General features: G+C 37.6%; 1 protein-coding gene across 7 annotated transcripts in view; it reads right to left on the reverse strand.

Annotated features, from left to right (window-relative positions):
- Window positions 1-1,373: 1,373 nt before the first annotated feature.
- OVCH1 (ovochymase 1) overlaps window positions 1,374-19,965 on the reverse strand; it is an 82,790-nt gene continuing 64,198 nt past the window's right edge. For 5 of the 7 annotated variants that reach the window (XM_042992033.1, XM_042992034.1, XM_042992032.1 and 2 more), the window contains 7 exons: window positions 19,445-19,669; window positions 12,462-12,635; window positions 10,909-11,176; window positions 9,454-9,614; window positions 3,938-4,036; window positions 2,399-2,532; window positions 1,374-1,741 (listed from right to left, as the gene is read on the reverse strand). In XM_042992033.1, coding sequence (XP_042847967.1) covers window positions 1,577-1,741; window positions 2,399-2,532; window positions 3,938-4,036; window positions 9,454-9,614; window positions 10,909-11,176; window positions 12,462-12,635; window positions 19,445-19,669 — 1,226 coding nt within the window. In that variant the 3' untranslated portion in view covers window positions 1,374-1,576. Of the gene's footprint in view, window positions 1,742-2,398; window positions 2,533-3,794; window positions 3,836-3,937; window positions 4,037-9,453; window positions 9,615-10,908; window positions 11,177-12,461; window positions 12,636-19,444; window positions 19,670-19,965 lie in introns of those variants that run through there. The other 2 variants (XM_042992035.1, XM_042992037.1) reach the window with 2 other exon arrangements.

Raw genomic sequence — 19,965 nt, forward strand, 5'->3', positions numbered from 1 at the left:
CTTCCCGAGGTGGTACATAGAATGCTAATCCCATATCCTTTGCTGACAGAGCCCTGAAGTATCACCACCACCAGGTCACTGTCCCTGGAGGTCACAATGGAGATAGTGCCAGCACCAAAATTAACCACTAGCAAATCTCACTGTGAAGCAAAAAAGGCTTTAGACAGGACACTTTAAATTTTTTTTTTAACATTTATTTATTTCTTGAGAAAGAGCAAGCAGGGAAGGAGCAGAGGGAGAGGGGGAGTCACAGAATGCAAAGCAGGGTGCAGGCTCTGAGCTGTCAACACAGAGCCTGACACAGAGCTCGAAGTCACAAGCTGCAAGATCATGACCTGAGCCAAAGTCAGATGCTTAACCGACTGAACCACCCAGGTGCCCCAGGACTGACACTTTAATACAGCCCATCTTTAATCCCTTTTAATGTAATCTGATAAAAAAAAAAAAGAAATTCAACAAGAGACAAAGTAAAAATCGTACAAAATAGATTAACGGAAAAACTAGAGAATCCCCATTGCAAATCTCATCATCCATTTTACTCAGAGACCCTGTCAAAAAGCATAATTGAAATCAATGCAGGCAGTTTAGAACAATGTCCATGGAAGAAGTTTTTACCAAATACTAGGATATTTATAATACTTTCCCTTTGCAGCATTTGCAAAAGAGAGCAGGGATTGAAAGAGAGTGTGTGGGCTGAGGACAAAGAAATGACAGAAGGGAAAGAAAGATCAGACAGAGAATGAGAAAATATATTGCCTATCTCCTTATGAGTTGCTCTTTCATGGGGTTATATATGTGCTTACCTAAAGTTGAACTATACTCTGTTTCTGAATGCTATAATCTTGGAAACCAAATGATAAATTTTGGGTGGAAATATATAAAATAAGAAAAAAAAAGTTGCTACAGGCTCTCATTCTATATTACATATTTCTGTGGTGGATTTCATTCAGTCTTCTGGCTCAGGGACCTCCCTTAGTTCCTTCTCCCTTATTCTTAGCTACAACTTAGAAAGATGAGCATATTGGTTAACTGAGGTTCAGATGAATTGCTTTGTAAACAATTGAAATATCCTAACATTTGATCTAAAAAATTTAAAAATCAAGTGATAAGCCTGATAAATAATTCCTTAAATGTCCATTGTTCATTGAAATTCTGAAACTTAGAGGGATGGTTCCTATCTCACTGTACTCAGTGCACTGTTGTGTGTGAGGGAAATTAAGAATTATATGGACTGAATAACATTTGCTTGTATATTCTAATTTTTACCAAACTAGAAAAATAGTACAAGTGTATATGATTGTATTCAAATAATGACATATACATGGCATACTAAATATGAATTTAATGACATTTCAGATTATAAATTCCCAGGAGGCATGAATCAACATTATCTTTCTGTGTTCAATGTTTAACATTAAACGCATGTACACACCAAATCCAAGCTCCTCTGTGACAAGGGTTGGAGGAAGGGTCACTGGGTCTTTTAACACTGACCAGAGACTTATTTTTCAGAGATGCTGTTAGGTACTTCCTTTCCCATTTATGAACAGAGTTCCACCATGCTACTCTTTAGTGATCACACTTCCCCTCCAGTGACAGATGTGATCCAGTCCCTGTAGGCAGAAATTCTGGCAAAGACTGTTGGTGCAGTGGGCTGGCAGTTACTGCTGCCCCAGCTCACGATACCGATGAGCTTGTATTGTCCGTCCTGCACACACTGCAGAGGGCCTCCCGAATCTCCCTGCAACCGGCAAAAAGAGAAGTTCTTCTGGCTGCACAATTCATAATGGATGCTCACCTCCACCGCAGAGGTGATCAGACAGTGCGTAAGTCATTCTGCCACCTCTCATTACTGCTCACGACAGCAGAGGCAAATAGGCAGTTGGTGGATATTACAGATCTCTGAATCAGATTGAAACCTCTATTCTCAAAAGGAGGCTAAAAGGTACATTAAACACAAAGTCATTTAATGCTGACAACAGACTGCGTCTTGCAGAAAGTTTCAAGCATCTACTTAATATAAATCACGAAATTATGGCTTTGAGTTACATTAAAATATCTTTATATTTTCAATGCTACTAGAAGTAGATGCTCTGAGCGGTCTAATTCAGCTGTGAAGTTGAGACATAATAAATTATTTTTATAGGTCAAAAACAGTAGAACATCATCAATTTCACACAGTCACCCAAGCAAATGAACGAGCAATTCCTTTTGAGAATTGCATTCACTTCGAGTTTCAAATTAGCAATGACAGTACATCAGCTTAGCAATGTACTTCCTCTTCTCACTTTTCATTTTACAACTACCATGCACTTATACCTCTTTGTGGTCAGCAAACACCCATTCATGAGACACACTGAGAAGAAAACTGCACTCATCAGCACCATCCTTGAATTACCATGCATGAGGATGATCCTGCAGCCCCTCCACATATATTGGTGTTTTTAATATCCAGTCCCCAGTAACTTCGACAAGATGTACTACTGATCAGTGGTACAGCTGCCTGCTGCATTGTTTTAGAAAATTCGTCTTCTAGCAGGAAAGGAATAAAAACACAAAAATGTTTATGGACAAAACATCTGGGACATAAACATATGGGACAAAATATATGGGACAAAAATAGCCCATATATATCCAAGGGTTAAGTCCCACCCAATTCTCCTCTCTCCGCACTGTAATGACGCTGTTAAGTGATTTGTATAAAACATATTACTACTCCAGGTCACTTATACAACAGGAACCATCGAAAGAGAAAGAAAGAAAGAAAGAAAGAAAGAAAGAAAGAAAGAAAGAAAGAAAGAAAGAAAGAAAGAAAGGGAAAGAGAGAAAAGAAAGAAAGGAAAGAAAGAAAGAGAGAAAGAAAGAAAGAGAGAAAGAGAGAGAAAGAAAGAAAGAGAAAGAAAGAAGGAAAGAAAGAAAGAAAAAGAAAGAAAGAAAAAGAAAGAGAAAGAGAGAGAGAGAGAAAGAAAGAAGGAAAGAAAGAAAGAGAGAAAGAGAGAAAGAAAGAGAGAAAAAGAGAGAGACAGAGAGAAAGAAAGAGAGAGAGAAAGAGAGAAAGAGAGAGAGACAGAGAGAGAGAGAAAGAGAGAAAGAAAGAGAGAAAGAAAGAAAGGAAAGGAAGAAAGAAAGAAAGAAAGAAAGAAAGAAAGAAAGAAAGAAGCCCACTTCATGTGGTTCTTTTATTTTTTGTACAGTCCCAAGAAAATAGAAAAATGACATCACTATACGGAAGGACAAAGGAAGTTTATACCCAAATCAGTTGGTGATAAAGCAAACAACACGTTTCAGTTTTTACACATTTAGTCTATATCCCATTGGTTTCATGGTGTTCTTATTCTCTTGACTTCACGTTTCAGTGTTGACACTGGAGGTGACAACTGAAACTGCATTCTGACTTATTCTTTATTTTGCTGGATATTTGTTAACTTGTTAACTCAGCTGTAGAATATGGAGGATGTGAGATCAGAATCATGAGTTTGACCTATACGCAGACTATTTTCACATCATCTTTCCACCACTTACCATTCATACTAGCCTATGATTTCAGAAAAATGCATCACATCTTTGGAAATAGGCTCATGTCTTTAAGTAGAGGTTTTCACAGTAGCGGCCCCTATACTGTTGTGAAAGCAAGTGTGTGTGCTCACAGTGCAGCTGGGGGAAAATTACATATAAATGAGACACACAAATATTTACTAGGTACTAAAATCACTAGATGTTTTCTAGCACAAGTTTTTACAAGTATCAGTGAACTAATACTAATGAATATGATGTCATAAAACCCAAGTAGTCACCTTTAGATCCATAGTGGAAAAGACTTTTTCTACTATCATTCCTATGAAAAATACAGAAAAATTAAAAATAAGTAAACAATATATTAGACTCCACAAATATTTGTTTGGATTCTAATCTTGGAAGAGGCAGTGAGTATACTCACGATATGGTTCAGTTATTCCCCATCCAGCAGTCATACATTTGGAAAGTAAATTTATTTTATCATATTTCCCTGGCAAACAGATTAGAGACACAAACTCTCCTAGAATGAGAAAAAGGCAAATATCATTTAGTCCATGGGATTGATATTATCTGTACTGTTTGCTCTTCAATGATAGCCCTAAAAGTAACAATTTTGATCTGACAGTACCCATTTTAACCCTGTAATTTAATAAATAAGACTTCCAGAAGATTCCATCTATTAATTACTCAGAAGGGATCACCTCAATTTACATGTTACCACTTTATTCCAAGTATTACCATATCTGCCTAGGACAACAGAAACACAAGCCCCGCATAGAGGCATGCCCCGCATGGTTTCTTATCCAGTAACCATTTTAAAAAATGCATCTGCCTTTTTGTTTACATGCCTTCAGGACATCACCTTGTTGAATACGAGATGACAGTGCAGAACAATATAATTATCTTTTCTCTTCAGTGGTATTACATGAAGGATGGAGAAAAACCACATTTGTAGCAATTTAAACTTTTAAAGTATTTTTATAGCTAGTAAGTATCTTTGTGTCTATCTTCATAGGTATATTATAAAATAGATTGATATATGTTTAAACATTCACATTTTTTCTTATCACCAAAATTGGAATATATATATGAAATATATTTGTATATATTTGTATGTATCATTACAAAATTCATAAATATTGTCGGTTTATGTGTTTATGTGTGTACACACACATTCTCTCTCTCTCTCTCTCTCTCTCTCTCTCTCTCTCTCTCTCTGAATTTGTCCCTGTGTTTGCTCTCCCATGCTGTTTGACTTCAATTTTATTCAGACTTTTACACACTTACATGTTTCAACATATCTGCTGTCCTAGACCATTTATTTCAGTGATTTGTTCTTTATTTTTACTGCTGTCTCTTAGTAAAATCACATAAAGCTCTGTAACTTGTTTTTTTCTTACTTTTCTTTCTATACACATGCCAACTGATTCCAAATCTTACATTATGCTACTTTCATAGATATAATCATTGCTCAATCATATCGATTCCTGACATTTCCTTGAGCTAAAATATATTCCCTCTACCAACATATTTTTTAATCAGCCATTTTTCTTATTCTGATTTTCTTCATTTACTAGGTTATGGTCAAATCATCTATATCATTGCATATAGACTTATAATATATTTTTAGTAGTACACAGTATCAAATAGTGAATGTACTACAGTTTATTAAATCCCCTTGGTAAACATTTAGACTAATTTTTTTCCCCTGAAAAACTGCACCAAGTGTCCTAGATTATCAGTCTGTACATTAGTGTCAGTATTTGTGGAAAACAGAACTGCTGGACCAGGAGGCACACACTTTAGAAATTAACAGATATTGCGAAATTGCCTCATTTTTGGACCAAAAAAAGGAGGATGTATCGACTTATACTTATGTATTCCTTATGTCAGCAATCTTGAAAATAGTTATGCCCTAAAACTAGCAATTCTACTTCTGGGAAATTTATCTTAAGGCAATCCTAGAACTAGAAAAACACATACATAAGAATAGTCAATGCAGCATTATTTAAATTTAAAAAAAAGAAACTATAAGAATTGTGAAAAGTCTACTATGTAGACATTAAAATTACATTTTAAAAGAAATTTTAATAATATGAAGCAACACTGATAATAAGTGAAAAATCAGGATAAAATCCTTATAATAGGTATATTACAATTTTTTTAAGTACACATAGAGTTGTATAAAAAGACAAGAAAGAAATAGGCCATAAATGTTCACATGATGGCCATGGTGAGGTGGTGAGGATGAAAATCATAGGTAGAAATTGTATTGTTTCTAATGGGAGAAAGGATATTTCTCATTCTTACCGATGAACAGAAATGAATGGGTACAGATTAAATAAGCTAACCAAATACTTAAGGGGCAGAGGAACACAAAGTTTCATGTTGATGTTGACACCAGGTGGTGCTGAGTGGAAGTCAAGAGCCTTGGAGAACAAAATAAGGGGGAAAATTTCCAAGGGCACCAAACTTCACCAATGGTCTTTTCTAGAGCACTGGTTCTCAACTTTGGCTGCACATGGAAATTTCCAGGAGAAGTTTATAAAATACTGATCTGGATTCAGCAAAATCCAGGATACAAGATCAACATATATAAGTCAATCACATTTAATGTAGAATTTAAAATTAAAAACAATACTACTGGGACGACTGGGTGGCTCAGTCGGGTTACTATTGGACTTCACTTCAGGTCATGATCTCTTGGTCTGAGAGTTCGAGCCTCATGTCAGGCTCTGTGCTGACAGCTTTAGATCCTGGAGCCTGCTTCGGATTCTGTGTCTCCCTTTCTCTGCCCCTCCCCTGCTCATGCTCTCTCTCTCAAAAACAAAATAAACATTAAAAATTTTTTAAAAATTAAAAATAAAAACAATACTATTTATAATCACTGTTTAGAAAATGTGATGCTTAGATATGCATATACTCAGCAAAACATATACTGGATCTGTGCACTCAAAATGGCAATATTCTATTGAAAGAAATCAAAGAAGACCTAAATAAGTGGAGAAATACATTGTGTTCATGAATTGACTCATCATAGTAAAGATGTCAGTTCTCCCCAAAGTGATCTATATAGATTTAATGTAATTCCTACCAAAATCACAGCAAGTGTCTTAGACAGAGATAAGCTTATTTTAAAATCTACATGGAAAAGTACAGGGCTTCGAACTGCTAAAACAGTCTTGAAAGAGAATAAATTAAGAGCAATCGCTTTTTAATATAAACCCTACTCTACAGCTACAGTAACCAGGGCAGTGTAGTACTGGAGAAAGGGAGAGACATAGACTGACAGAATAGAGATCTCAGAAATAGACCCATACAAATATGCTCAGCTGATTTTTCACAAAGGCACAAAAGCAACTGATTGGAGGAAAAACAGCCTCTTCAACAGATGTTGCTGCCACAATTGGACATCCTGGGGGAGGAAAAAGAACCTTGACCAAAACCTTAAACCTTATATAAAAATTAACTAAAAATGGATGGTGACATTAAATGTAAAATACAAAAATTTTTAGAGAAATAAGAAAAAATGTTCAGCATCTGGGGCTAGGCAAGGAGTTCTTTGGCTTGACACTTGAAGCAAAATCCATAAAAGGAAAATGAAGAAAGTGGACTTTAACAAAATTAAAATCTATGCTTGTGAAAGACCCTGTGAACAGGGTCTACAGACTGGGAGACAAGTTACAGACTGGAAGAAAACATTTGCTAACCATCTATCCGACAAAGGAGTAGTATTTAGAATATATAGAGAATTCTTAAACTCTACAATATGAAAAACAATCCAATTAGAAAACTGACAAAAGCTAGGGCACCTGAGTGGCTCAGTCAGTTGGGTGTCTGACTCTTGATTTCAACTCAGGTCATGATCCCAGGGTCGTGGGATCGAACCTCGTGTTAAGATTCTCTCTCTCTCTCTCTCTCTCTCTCTCTGTCTCTGTCTCTCTGTCTCTCTCCCTCTGCCCCTCCCCTGCCACGTATAGGTACCCTCTCTCTCTCTTAAAAAAAAAAAAAAAAAAAAAAAAAATTGACCAAAGCTATGAAGAGACATTTCACTGAAGTGCTTTAAAAAAAAAAAAAAAAAAAAAAAAGGCAAAAATAGGCACATGGAGAGATGTTCAGTATCATTAGCTCTTAAGGAGATACAAATTAAAGTTATAGTAAGATATCACTATATACCTATTGGAATGCTTTTAAAAAATAGTGACAACAGCAAATGCTCATAAGGATGCTAAGAAACCAGATCACTCCTACATCTCTGGTGGGACATACAATGGTTCTACGACTCTAGATAGTCTGGCAGTTTTGTATAAAACTGAAATGCAACTACCATATGACCCAGCGATGGCACTCATGGGCATTTATCCCACAGAAATGAAAAGTCCTGTTCCATTTTCTTTACACAAAACCTATACACAAATGCTCACAGGAGATTTATCTGTAATATCTAAAAGCTGGAAAAAAGGTGTTCTTCAACAGATGAATGGTGAAACTTTGATGAATCCATATCTTGGAAAAGTACTCATCAGTTAAAAAGAATGAACTATTGATACATGGACCAATATGAATAAATCTCCAGGGCATTACACAGAGTGAAAAAAACGAATCCCGAAGGTTTACATTCTGCATAATTCCATTTATACAACATTCTTGAAATGACAAAACTATAGAAACAGAACAGATTAGTGGTTTCCAGAGGTCTGGTGGGGAGGAGGAAGTGAGTATTGCTATAAAAAGGCAACAGTATCACTTGTGGTGGTAGAAATGTTCTGTATCAAAGTCAATACCCTGCAAGATGTTTCCATTGGTGAAAGCAGGGTAGAAAGTACATTGGTGTGTCTATTTCCTATAACTGCATGTGAATCTATAATTAATTGTCTCAACATAAAAACTCATTAGGGGTGCCTGGATGGCTCAGGTCATGATCTCACGGCTGGTGAGTTTGAGCCCCTCGCTTGACTCTCTGCTGACAGCTCAGAGCCTGGAGCCTGCTTCGGATTCTGTGTCTCCCTCTCTCTGCCCCTCCCCCTCTTGCACTCTCTCTCAAAAATAAAAACATTAAAAAAAAATTTAAACATTTAATAAGCAAAATAAGAACAACAACAACAACAACAACAACAACAACAACAACAACACTGATGCCAGGTCTCCTGGCCTACAGTTCTTTATAAGCAACCCAAGAGATTATAACGCATAGCCAAGAGTAAGCAGCACTGTTCTAGATGCTCTCTCACTGACTCAGTTACAAAAGCACTGAAAGCAAATGGTGGGCTGAACCATGACAGAGGTTTTGCAGGATGAATATGTTGAAAAGACATTGAAGAGGGAAGTGAGTCTATCGGCAGGGGAACAGCTGAAGAATGCAGAAACACAGGAGAGAGTTGGAAGAGAGAAGAAAAACTGTCCCAGAGCCCCAGGAATCCACGGAAAGGCATGGGTGTGAAAGTGGTGACTCTCCGCTCCCCACCCCCCCGCAATTTACTTTCTCATTGAATGTGGACCCATGTTAAGTTGGTAGGAGGACTTCCATTAGGTAAAAACATACGAAAGCAGGGGCGCCTGGGTGGCTCAGTTGGTTGGGCAGCCGGCTACATCTCAGGTCATGATCTTGTGGTGAGTTTGAGCCCCGCATCGGGCTCTGTGCTGACAGCCTGGAGCCTGGAGCTGCTTCGGATTCTGTGTCTTCTTCTCTCTCTGCCCCTTCCCTGCTTGCGCTCTATCTCTCTCTCAAAAGTAATCAACGTTTTAAAAAAATTTTAAAAACCATACAAAAGTAAACTGTTTAGGCACATGCTTCAGCTTTTAGGGAGAGTGGCTTAGAATATAAGTTTTGAAATAATTATTGGCCCTCAAAAGTACGTATAGCACTATGAAGCAAGATGGAAGATAAAAACTGTATGGCAAAGCCTCAAAATCTAAAGAAAAGTTATCCATACTGACCTAGTTCAACAGGGTTCTCCAGACGCAGCAAAGACAGATCATCAGTAGGAGGGAACTGGGTAAAGCCAGGGTGAGTGTATACGGCTTTTACTGGTAGCAAATCACCGTTTCCTATGTTTGACAGGGAACTTCTTCCTATTACTAGGCCATCTGTGATGGTACTTGTCATAAGAAAAAGGAGTGGGGAAATAGATACCACTTTTAATGAGGTTATAATTTTTCAAAATTACTAAAAATGTACTGTGTAACATTTCTAATCTATGTAAAAATCTTTGTCATTTTGAATTCTTAGAAAATGGGGGTTCTTATTAATTCATCCCTGAGAAAAAGTATCTACTTTCTGGCCTTCATAACATCAAACAAAAAAAAAATTGATTTAGTATTGCTTGACAAGATTTATGATGACTCAAGGCAATGATTCCATGTATTATTACGATCATAATATTCCACATTATATGATATCCATATATAATGGTCACTGACACCTATTCTGTAAGTTATAGTTACTCTTCTCCCTGATACAATGTTTCTCAAAGAAATGTCTAAGAACTACATGCATTAAATCTGGCATGAGCACTAAAAATGCAGAATCCCAGACATAACTCATCAAATCAAAATTCAGAATTAAGATTCTAAGATTCCATTTATAGCAAACTCCCCAGATAATTCTGTGCACATGAAAGTCTTAAAAATGCATTAACAAGGAGAATTTCTTGTGATTTCTCTCTATCAAAGGAGTGGGGGAATGGTAAAGAAAATGAGTTTTTGATTTGTTGAAGGATCCTACTCACCAAGTTATTTGAGCAGGTACTTTTATTATAAAGCCTATCTTTGAGACACTGAAACACTAGATCTACTCACTTAACTGTCCATTGTGCAGCACTGTCAACCATATCACCACTTCTGGAAGACCAGTATTTAAAAACATCAATCTAACACTTCTTTGAGGGAGGAGTTTTCAGATACCTCCATATCACATGGAGACCAAGATTCAGCTAAAATGTTTAAAAATGTTTCCTTTAGGGGACATTCTTTAAAATTCTTTGAAAGTAGATATTTATTTTGAGAGTGGGTGTGATGATCAGTCATCAGAACAAGAAGGAAAGGAATTCACATTTGAGCAATGCCTGTGCTCTAGGCACAGTGCTAAGAAACCAATACAAAAATGTTAAGATATGATGTCCACTTTATAGATGAGGAAAGAGGGGGCACCGCTGTTACTTTTTAAATAAACTACACCTAGAGGCAGGAAGCACCTTCTGTAATTAACAGCTCTTGGTAGTAAATGTATTAGTGAAGCATGAGGTGTCATTGACCTAGTGTGCTCATTCGTTTGCATGATGGGGACTGTATCCTCGGGAGCTTACTGTTTCCTGGGATGTGGGGAGAGCAGGAGGATGCCCACCGTGGGCTCTCACACGGCTCCAGTGCCCCCTGCCCCACCCAGGCACACACCTAAAGTTACAGTGCGCTGCGGTCAGGACCCACTGCTTGGCGATCAGAGCACCTCCGCAGAAATGTTGTCCTTGGTGCTGCAGACTGACCAGCCAGGGCCACGACTTTGCAGGTGCTGCACGGCCACCAACCACCCTGGGCTTCCCCAGCCTAGTCGGCGGCACATTTGTGTTTCTCTTAGACCCTTCCATTAGAAATGGGTCAACACCAGGAATTCCACAGGTGTCTGGGGTTGGCTGTTTTCCAGGACTGGTTTCTACTGTTACCTCTGAGAAAAATAACAACAAAACATTAGATAGAGGTGTTTTATTAAAATCTATTAAAATCTCAGAATGGAGGTGTTTATTTCTTTTGTAGGTCAAAAACCAGGATTCTTAGCAAGAGAGTAGATTCCTCTTTTCTTTCATTGTTCATAAAATGAGCAAAAAATCAATAAACTAAAATATTAATATAGACAAATCAAATTGATTTTAAAAATATTATGCTTAATCATGAAATTGCTGGACATTGTTCTTTCTTTGGCATTATTTATGTTATCACAGTATAACACATCTAGACATATCAAGACTTTATACTAAACGTATTCCAAGTGCGACTTATATATAAAGGAAAAGCATAAGGGAAATTTCTAGCAATGTGTTGACTTCATTCTCAGATTTAAAAAGAAACCCACCAGGAAATTAAAAACAAGAGATTTTTCAAGTATATTCTGAAATATGAAGAAAATTTTCATGGCCTATAATTCGGGAATTATAAGATATGCTCATTTGTTAAATTCTTTACTTGAGAGGGGCGCCTGGGTGGCTCAGTCGGTTGGGCGGCCGACTTCGGCTCAGGTCATGATCTCACGGTCCGTGAGTTTGAGCCCCGCGTCAGGCTCTGTGCTGACAGCTCAGAGCCTGCAGCCTGTTTCCGATTCTGTGGCTCCTTCTCTCTCTGACCCTCCCCTGTTCATGCTCTGTCTCTCTCTGTCTCAAAAATAAATTTAAAAAAACCCGTTAAATTCTTTACTTGAGATTTCTTTGTTTACACCAGAAATCCATTCATTCATTCATTCATTTTTCGAGAGAGCAAGAAACAACATGAGCAGGGGAGGGCAGAGAGAGAGAGACAGACAGACAGACAGACATACAGAGAGAATATCTCCCCAAGCAAGGCTCCACACTGTCAGCACAGAGCCCAATACAGGGCTCCATCTCAGGAACCATGAGATCATGACCTGAGCCCAAATCAAGAGTCTGACGCTTAATGTACTGAGTCACCTAGGTGCCCCCCCCCCCCCCACCACTGGATTTTTAAAATAGCAACTGCCTTTTATGTTTATTTCTTAATCACACACACACACACACACCTGCACATACCCCAATTACCTATTTCCTCACATGATCTATATAAACTACCAAGGTCTTGTGCTTTAAGAAATGGTTTGAAATGACACTATGCTGTTTTGAGTATCAGAGAAGGTGACTACCAGGGAACCTATAAGCAGTATTCCACAGGTTCTACTTTGATATATATGGTTCCTGTTTTAGTATTTTAAAATCATTACTTACCATTAATAGGCAATTGGGTCCCCATATTACTTTTTTGTGAATGCTTCTGAACTGTGTCTTCCAAAATGAGTTTAAAACCTCTTTCTCCCACGGACTGATCAGTCTTAAAATTGATAGTCAGGTAAGCACCACTGGATATTAAGACAAATTCTTTCTTGGAGCCACACAGATGTGCTACAATATGAGATATATTCAATAATTAAAATAGTTCTTCTGGGCAGTAACATAGGTAAAAGAGGGCAAAAAGAAGACGTTAAATTCTGTACTGTTAATATTGGTAAAGGAATGATTATTGATAATGTGAGAACAAGATTTGTGGGATGGAATTCATGATTTGACTGCAGCAAAGGAAGGGTATAGATTTGAAAAGATCAAAGGCAAAGGACTGGGCTAGCATTTAATATGAAAATGATATATAATTCTATGGTAATCTGTGATCATAAGAATGAGAAAGAGACTTGCTGGTGAAGGTAAATGGACAGAGAAACAAAAGTAATAGCGGACAACATTCTGGACTGAATGTTTGTGTCCCCCTCGCAAACTCGTAGGTTGAAATCCTAATCCCAAATGTGATGGTGTTGGGGAGGTAAGGTTTTCGGGAAGTGGTTATGTCATGAGTCTGGAGCCTTCATGAATGGAACTAGTACCCTTAGAATGGAGACCCAGAGAATCTCTCTCTTTTTATTTTTATTTTTTTTTTGCCATGTGAGGACAGAGCAAAAAGACAGCTATGGATTGGGAAGTAAGTTCTTACTAGACACCAAATCTTAGACTTCCAAGCCTCCAGAACTGTGAAAAATAAATGCTTGTAGTTTAAGCCATTCAGTTTACAGAATTTTTGTCATAGCAGCCCAAACTGGCTGAGACACACAGGCTGCCCAAACGCAGACTAATGATGATCCTTTCTTAATTCAGAAACTCAAAAGTTGTTGCAAAGGTGGTCCTGACAGTGATAGGACATCTATTGTAATTTAGCTGTACATGCTATAATTTAAGTTCTCTCAAGATAAAACAGTGATACACTATTGATGCACCTTAAAGATAATGTTGTCTCACAAATCTGAGAAAGAAAGATAGGGAATAGAGGATAGTTAACCTCCACATCATTCTTATCTTCAAAGAATCTGTCTCATGAACTGGATTTGATGGGGAACTTTTGAGATACCCTATGTCAACAAACACTCCAGAAGTTTTAAAATAATGTAAATGGGAAAATGCTACTGATTAAAAAAAAAAAAGATTTAGAGGTGAGGGCAGTTGGGGAGAAGAGAGAGAAAACAAAATATAGGATTTCCAAAGTCATAGTCAGTGAAATTGTGTAGCTTAATGCTTAGAAGTACAGATTCTAGGGGCGCCTGGGTGGCTCAGTCGGTTAAGCAGCCGACTTCGGCTCAGGTCATGATCTCACGGTCCGTGAGTTCGAGCCCCGCGTCGGGCTCTGTGCTGACAGCTCAGAGCCTGGAGCCTGCTTCAGATTCTGTGTCTCCCTCTCTCTGACCCTCCCCCGTTCATGCTCTGTCTCTCTCTGTCTCAAAAATAAATAAACGTTAAAAAAATTTAAAAAAAAAAAAAAAAAAAAAAAAAAGAAGTACAGATTCTATAACCAAACTGGTTTAGACTAGCTCTGCTATTTCCTAACTATGTGGCACTGGGTAATTTATTTAACCTCTCTGCCTCAGTTTTTCCATCTGTATAATAGAGATAAAAATTATATTCAAATGGGATTGGTATGAGTTGGTATTTGCAAAGTATTATAAGTGCTTTTAAATAAAAATAAACCTCACCAAAATCTTTCAGCAAATCATTAGACAGATGGTTGCTGAACATGTGGAGAAGGAATCCATGGTCATGAGAAGCCAGCATGGGATTCTAAACATGCCACATTCAAGTAACCTAATTTCATTTTTTTTTGAAAGAGCTAATTAGACGATGGCTAAGGGGAAGGAGATAAACTTAATGAATCTTGATTGCTGTGAAGCACTTAATATAGCATGTTATGATATCCTTGTGAACAGATAAAAAATGTAACTAGATAATTATATGGCTAGGAAGTTTCACAGTTGATTAAATAGATTAAATAACCATACAACGTTAACCTGCAGGGAAGGTCTTAATGGTGTGGATATGGCTCTATCCTTGGTTCTGTCAAATACAGTATTCCGATTCATAACTTAGAAATATAACACATTTATAAAATGTGTAGTTTTTTTTTTAATGTTTATTTATTTTTGAGACAGAGAGAAACACAGCATGAACAGGGGAGGGGCAGAGAGAGAGGGAGACACAGAATCTGAAATAGGCTCCAGGCTCTGAGCTGTCAGCACGAGCCCGATGCGGGGCTCAAACCCACGGACCGTGAGATCATGACCTGAGCCAAAGTTGGACGCTTAACCGACCAAGCCACCCAGGCGCCCCTAAAATGTGTAGTTTTAAAATGGGTGCCTGGATGATAAGGGAATAGTGTCAATATGTAATCTTGGAGACTATTTAGTTCAATCTTTCATCTGACTGTGAGTCCTTGCTAAAATAACCCTGAACATGTGATTACTCACCTGGAAGATATGATGTAGAACTTATGAGCATTTTCTCTTTTTGAACGCTTCTAATTGCTAGACTGTTCTTCCTCACGTTGGATCAAAAAACATCAATGTAACAGTTTCTTCCTGGTTCGTGTAGTACCCAAGAATATAAGTGTTTGAATCAGAGTGCTGGGGTTTGAATCCCATTTTCTCTACTTATTAGTTATGTCACTGGAAACAAGTTACTTAATCATTTTGAGACTCGGTTTCTTTATATTTAAAATGAGGATAAATGTAACCTACCTCTACAGGATGGTTAAGAAAATTGAGACAGTTTTAAGTTTGTAGGACCATGCCTGAATAATGGTAAATATTCAATAACTATTAGATATCATCAGTCAGAACAAATTTCATATATGGCCTGAGAGTCTCTATGAGAATTCCATAACTACTTGAAAGGAAGACTTATGATCCTTCTGTCTTCTCCAAGGTAAACACTTCTAAGCACCCACACCCTTCAGCATCCTGGTCATTGTTCTCTATGTTTGTTTCAGTGTTCCCGTTTGTCAGTGTTCCTTAAACACTTGACTAATGTTACTATTTAATAACCAGAATGGCAGGGCAACAGCCAGGCATATTAGACACTGACCATGAAGATTTGTGAGACTGAGCTAGTGCATGCCCGCTAAGTGCCAACACCAAATTTAATGCAAGAGAACAGATTCCCTTTACTTATAATCCTTTACTAACACTGCGCTGAAATTTTGTCATTTGATATCTCTAAAATTTTTATTGCAAACATCCTGCTTTCTAAATCACCACCTCCTATCTATCCAACTTATCAGTGTTTCTCTACTATAATTGCTTGATTTCACCATGACCTTCTAGCCATCAATCCCACAAACTTTCTAAATCTAGCAGCCTCTAAGAAAGAGATTTTGCTGTAAAGGGAAGCAGAGAAATGGGGTAATAGCTAAATTTCTTGTTCAATTTTATTTAAAATGATGGGTAATACTAGAACATGTTTGAAACTGATGAGAGTGGTAGAGGAGATCAATGGTGTCTGAGAAAGGGTCACTTGAGGAAATCTGTTAAGGAGCTGGTAAGTCTCAAATCTTCATCTCTAGCCCAATCTTTTCCTCTAGCTCCAGAGTTCTACCTTTAGCTACCAACTCAACCAGGATGTTGCCAACTCAACCAGGATGTATTATGCCATTAAGAATGTAACATGGCACAAACAGATATCTCCCCATGAATCTATTTCTTCCTCTAGTATTCCCCATCTCTGTAAATGCCACCATCTCTAACCGCTCACTCCAGAGTAATCCTTGATTTGCACATTTAATTTCATATGCAATTCGCCCAGAAATCCTATTAGTTCTGTCTCCAGATCTGTCCACTTCACTTGCACTCCACAGTTGCCATCCTCTTATAAGGCACTATCTATCTGTTGCCTAAAACAGATAAAATAGAACATTCTGCAATGATGGAACATTCTGAATGAGGGCTGTCCACTATTACATGCAACAATGAGCACTTAAACATGGCTAATACCACCCTTTATTTAACTAATTTAAATGTAAAAAACAACGTGAACTGGACAGTGCAGATGTAGAATAACACAAGAGCCTCATAACTTTAGATATTCACCCTGTCACTCTAAAACTCACTCCCAACCCAGCAGCAGGAGCATTCTTCAAATTACTCCCTTGTCAAAAATCTTTAATGACCTCCCATTGGATTGGAACAAAATCCAAACTCATTACCATAGCCTGAGCTGCACAGTGGCAAGGCCTTCAGCCCACCTCATTCCTGTCTGTCCTCACTCAGTCTCCAATCACTCTGACCCCTGACAGTTCCCCAATTTACCAAGCTTTTCCCAAATTCAAGGTCATTTTCTCACCAACTTTTTTTTCATCAAATATTTACTAAGTGTTGGGTAGTACTCTACCCAGATGCTGGAGATACAGTAATGAATATGAGACTAAGTCCTGCTCTCAGGACATTTCATTCTGGTGGAAGGAGACAGATTATAAATAAATGAATACTTTGCTAGGTCTTGATAAATGCCAAGAAGAAGACAGAGGAGGCCTACTTACATCATGTGATAGAGGCCTTAGATGAGGTAACATGTGAACAGATACCTAAATGAACTGAAGACATGTACCCTTCCTCTGCAACTTAACTCCTTCAGATTACTTCTGACAATCAATAATTATTTGATTATTGTTTATTGTTATCTCAAATTATCATCTTATTTATCGTCTGTCTTTCCAAGAGAAGATGGCAGAGATCATTTCTGACTTGTTCACCATTGTGTCTCCAGTGTGCCTAACCTATTAGGAAATGCTTGGTAATGAATGAATTTAACCTGTACATTTAATGTAGTATTTACTAGTTACGGATATCTTACATCCATGGGGTAGGTAAATGAAAGAAGACCAGGTACAATTTAATTTTGATAATATAGTTTCAATAAGATATTATAAAAGCACTGCAATGGAAACCATTTGGTTGCTACATACCACTCCATTTACACTTACACAAATAACTAAAACCTGGTGTTCTACTTAGGTAAACAGATTTATTAAGAAAAGATAATGTGGTTCCATTTTATCTGGGAGATTGGCAATGGGGTTCTATGTTCACTAGTTTGAAAATGATTACATAAATTGTATGCTTTGTGGAAATAAATTATACAAATATATAAAATTTTATTAAATAAAATCGTATTAACTAACAAACGAATTGTGGCTTCCTTACTTTTTATAGAGAGTTATAGAAGCTAATAATAAAAATATGAGTAGCCTTATTTATAATCATTTGACATTTCTGAATTTTTTATTTATCAGAAATTTTAAAGAGGAATAGTACTGCTAGACTGAAAATACTAAAGAATAAGAAAGAGAAAAGTAGCCCCTGACATTCAGAAATGGGTTTGGTGGGGGCACCCAGGTGGCTCAGTTGGTTAAGTGTCTGACTTTGGTTCAGGTCATGATCTCATGGTTTGTAGGTTTGAGCCCCATGTAGGGCTCTGTGCTGACAGCTCAGAGCCTGGAGCCTGCTTCAAATTCTGTGTCTCCCTCTCTTTCTGACCCTCCCTCACTCATACTCCTGCTCACTCTCTCTTTCTCTCTCTTTCAAAAATAAACATAAAAAAAAAAAGACATGGGTTTGGCACTCACAACTAGACCATGTTGTTCTGTTAGACATAAACATTCTCACAGAACATCAACATCAGATAGGACTTTCTGAATCTATGATAAAGTGTGACAAAACACAAGGTTGTGTGCAACCACCAAAATACCAAACATCGACCTCTCTTGGCTAAAATGAGGGCTTGCCACTTCTTTGCCAAGTGCAGTTTTACCCTTGTTCGAGTCAGGCCTCCCATGATTGACATGCCTGTCATAAAATTACTGTACTTCTTAACAGCAACCAATCTTGAGCAAAGTCTACTTCCTTAGACCCTCTCCAAAACCACTTAACCAAAGCCAAAATCCCATACTAGGTTCTTTCTAACTCTCTCTGAGATACCCCATGGTGTGATCCCGGGGTCTTTGGCTGTAGGACATTGGTGAGAGTTAAGGTTACAGGGTCTGATGCTATAGATACCTTATATTAATCTCAAGGAGAACTGATATGTTTTATCTGCCTCCCGCCCCCCGCCACATTAGTGGCTTGAAATTCTTTGATAGGAAGTAAATTTACTGTTAAGAAAAAGTTAGGTACCTTTAGAATTTCAAAGCAAATTGCTGAGCTTGCTGGTGTTATAAATCAAATGATAACACATTAGAGATCAAGGTCTCAGAAAAAGATAGTATCAAAACTTTCCTCTTGCTCTTTGGGATAGGTGGATTGTAATGGCATCCTGAGGAGAACTTGTTGGAGACTGAAGAAGGTGATACAGTATTGGATTATAAAATCTTTGGAAAAGTTTTCTTCTATGACTCGGTCTGAGAGCAGGACATTGCCTGGCATTCAAGTGTGATGGACACCATGTGGTCAATAAACCTCTGAAGATTATTCAAGCTAATTGGACTTTTTTGCCTTTTATATTTACCCTGTGTCTAAAAAGGGCCACTCTTACTGTGAGGATGAAACCTGAGTAAACAAATTTTCAAAAAGCTACCTAAAAATGCAGTACAGTAATTGAACCTCTTAAAATACAGGACTTCCGGAGAAAAAACAGAATCAGAGCACCCCCTAATGGTAAAATGAGACAGGAATCAGCTAAAATCAGGAAGAGCTGGCGTTACAGGTAAAGATCCAGGGAGTCCAGTGGTCTCAAGCTCATCCCATTGTGCTCAATTAATACCTCTTTGGGATTCTGATGAAGGATCTCATGAAAAATCACTGACAACAAATTACATGTTTCCCAAGGCAAATGTAGGTCATGTTTTCCACATATATGCATTATATAAATGCCACTTAATGTAGGCCATTGAAGAAAGATCAGTTTACCAAGTAATCTTGATTGCTGATCTGGTCCATCATAAATACTGACATAATCCCACTCACAGTTCCAAGATTCTTCTGTTGTAAAGTCTTTAATCACTGCCTTCATTTTATTTCCTGATGCGGAATAAAAAATCCAAGTGCAGTTCAGCATGTTGGGATAAATGTGAGGATAATTGGGAGATGTGATCTCAGTTGAACTAACTGAGATCAAATCCAATACTGGACACCCTGAGGCAAAAATAAATAAATAAATAAAATATTTAACACAATAATCAAAGAGTAGAGTTATTTTCTGAGTCTAGTTGTAATGACAACCAGGTCATTACAACCTAAACTGCAGTGTACTTTAATTTCTGTCACTCCTCCTTCATACCCACAGTTCCAAATGACTTTTGTTTTGAAAAACTGACTTCTCCAGAAGCAGGCAGACTGAACTCATTTGACTTCAGTTCACAAACTGTGAACCACTAAACCACCCACCATCTACAGTTCAGTGTAGTTTTGTTGCTTATATTTAACACACA

Source organism: Panthera tigris, chromosome B4 (assembly GCF_018350195.1).
Source record: "Panthera tigris isolate Pti1 chromosome B4, P.tigris_Pti1_mat1.1, whole genome shotgun sequence".
NCBI lineage: Eukaryota > Metazoa > Chordata > Mammalia > Carnivora > Felidae > Panthera > Panthera tigris.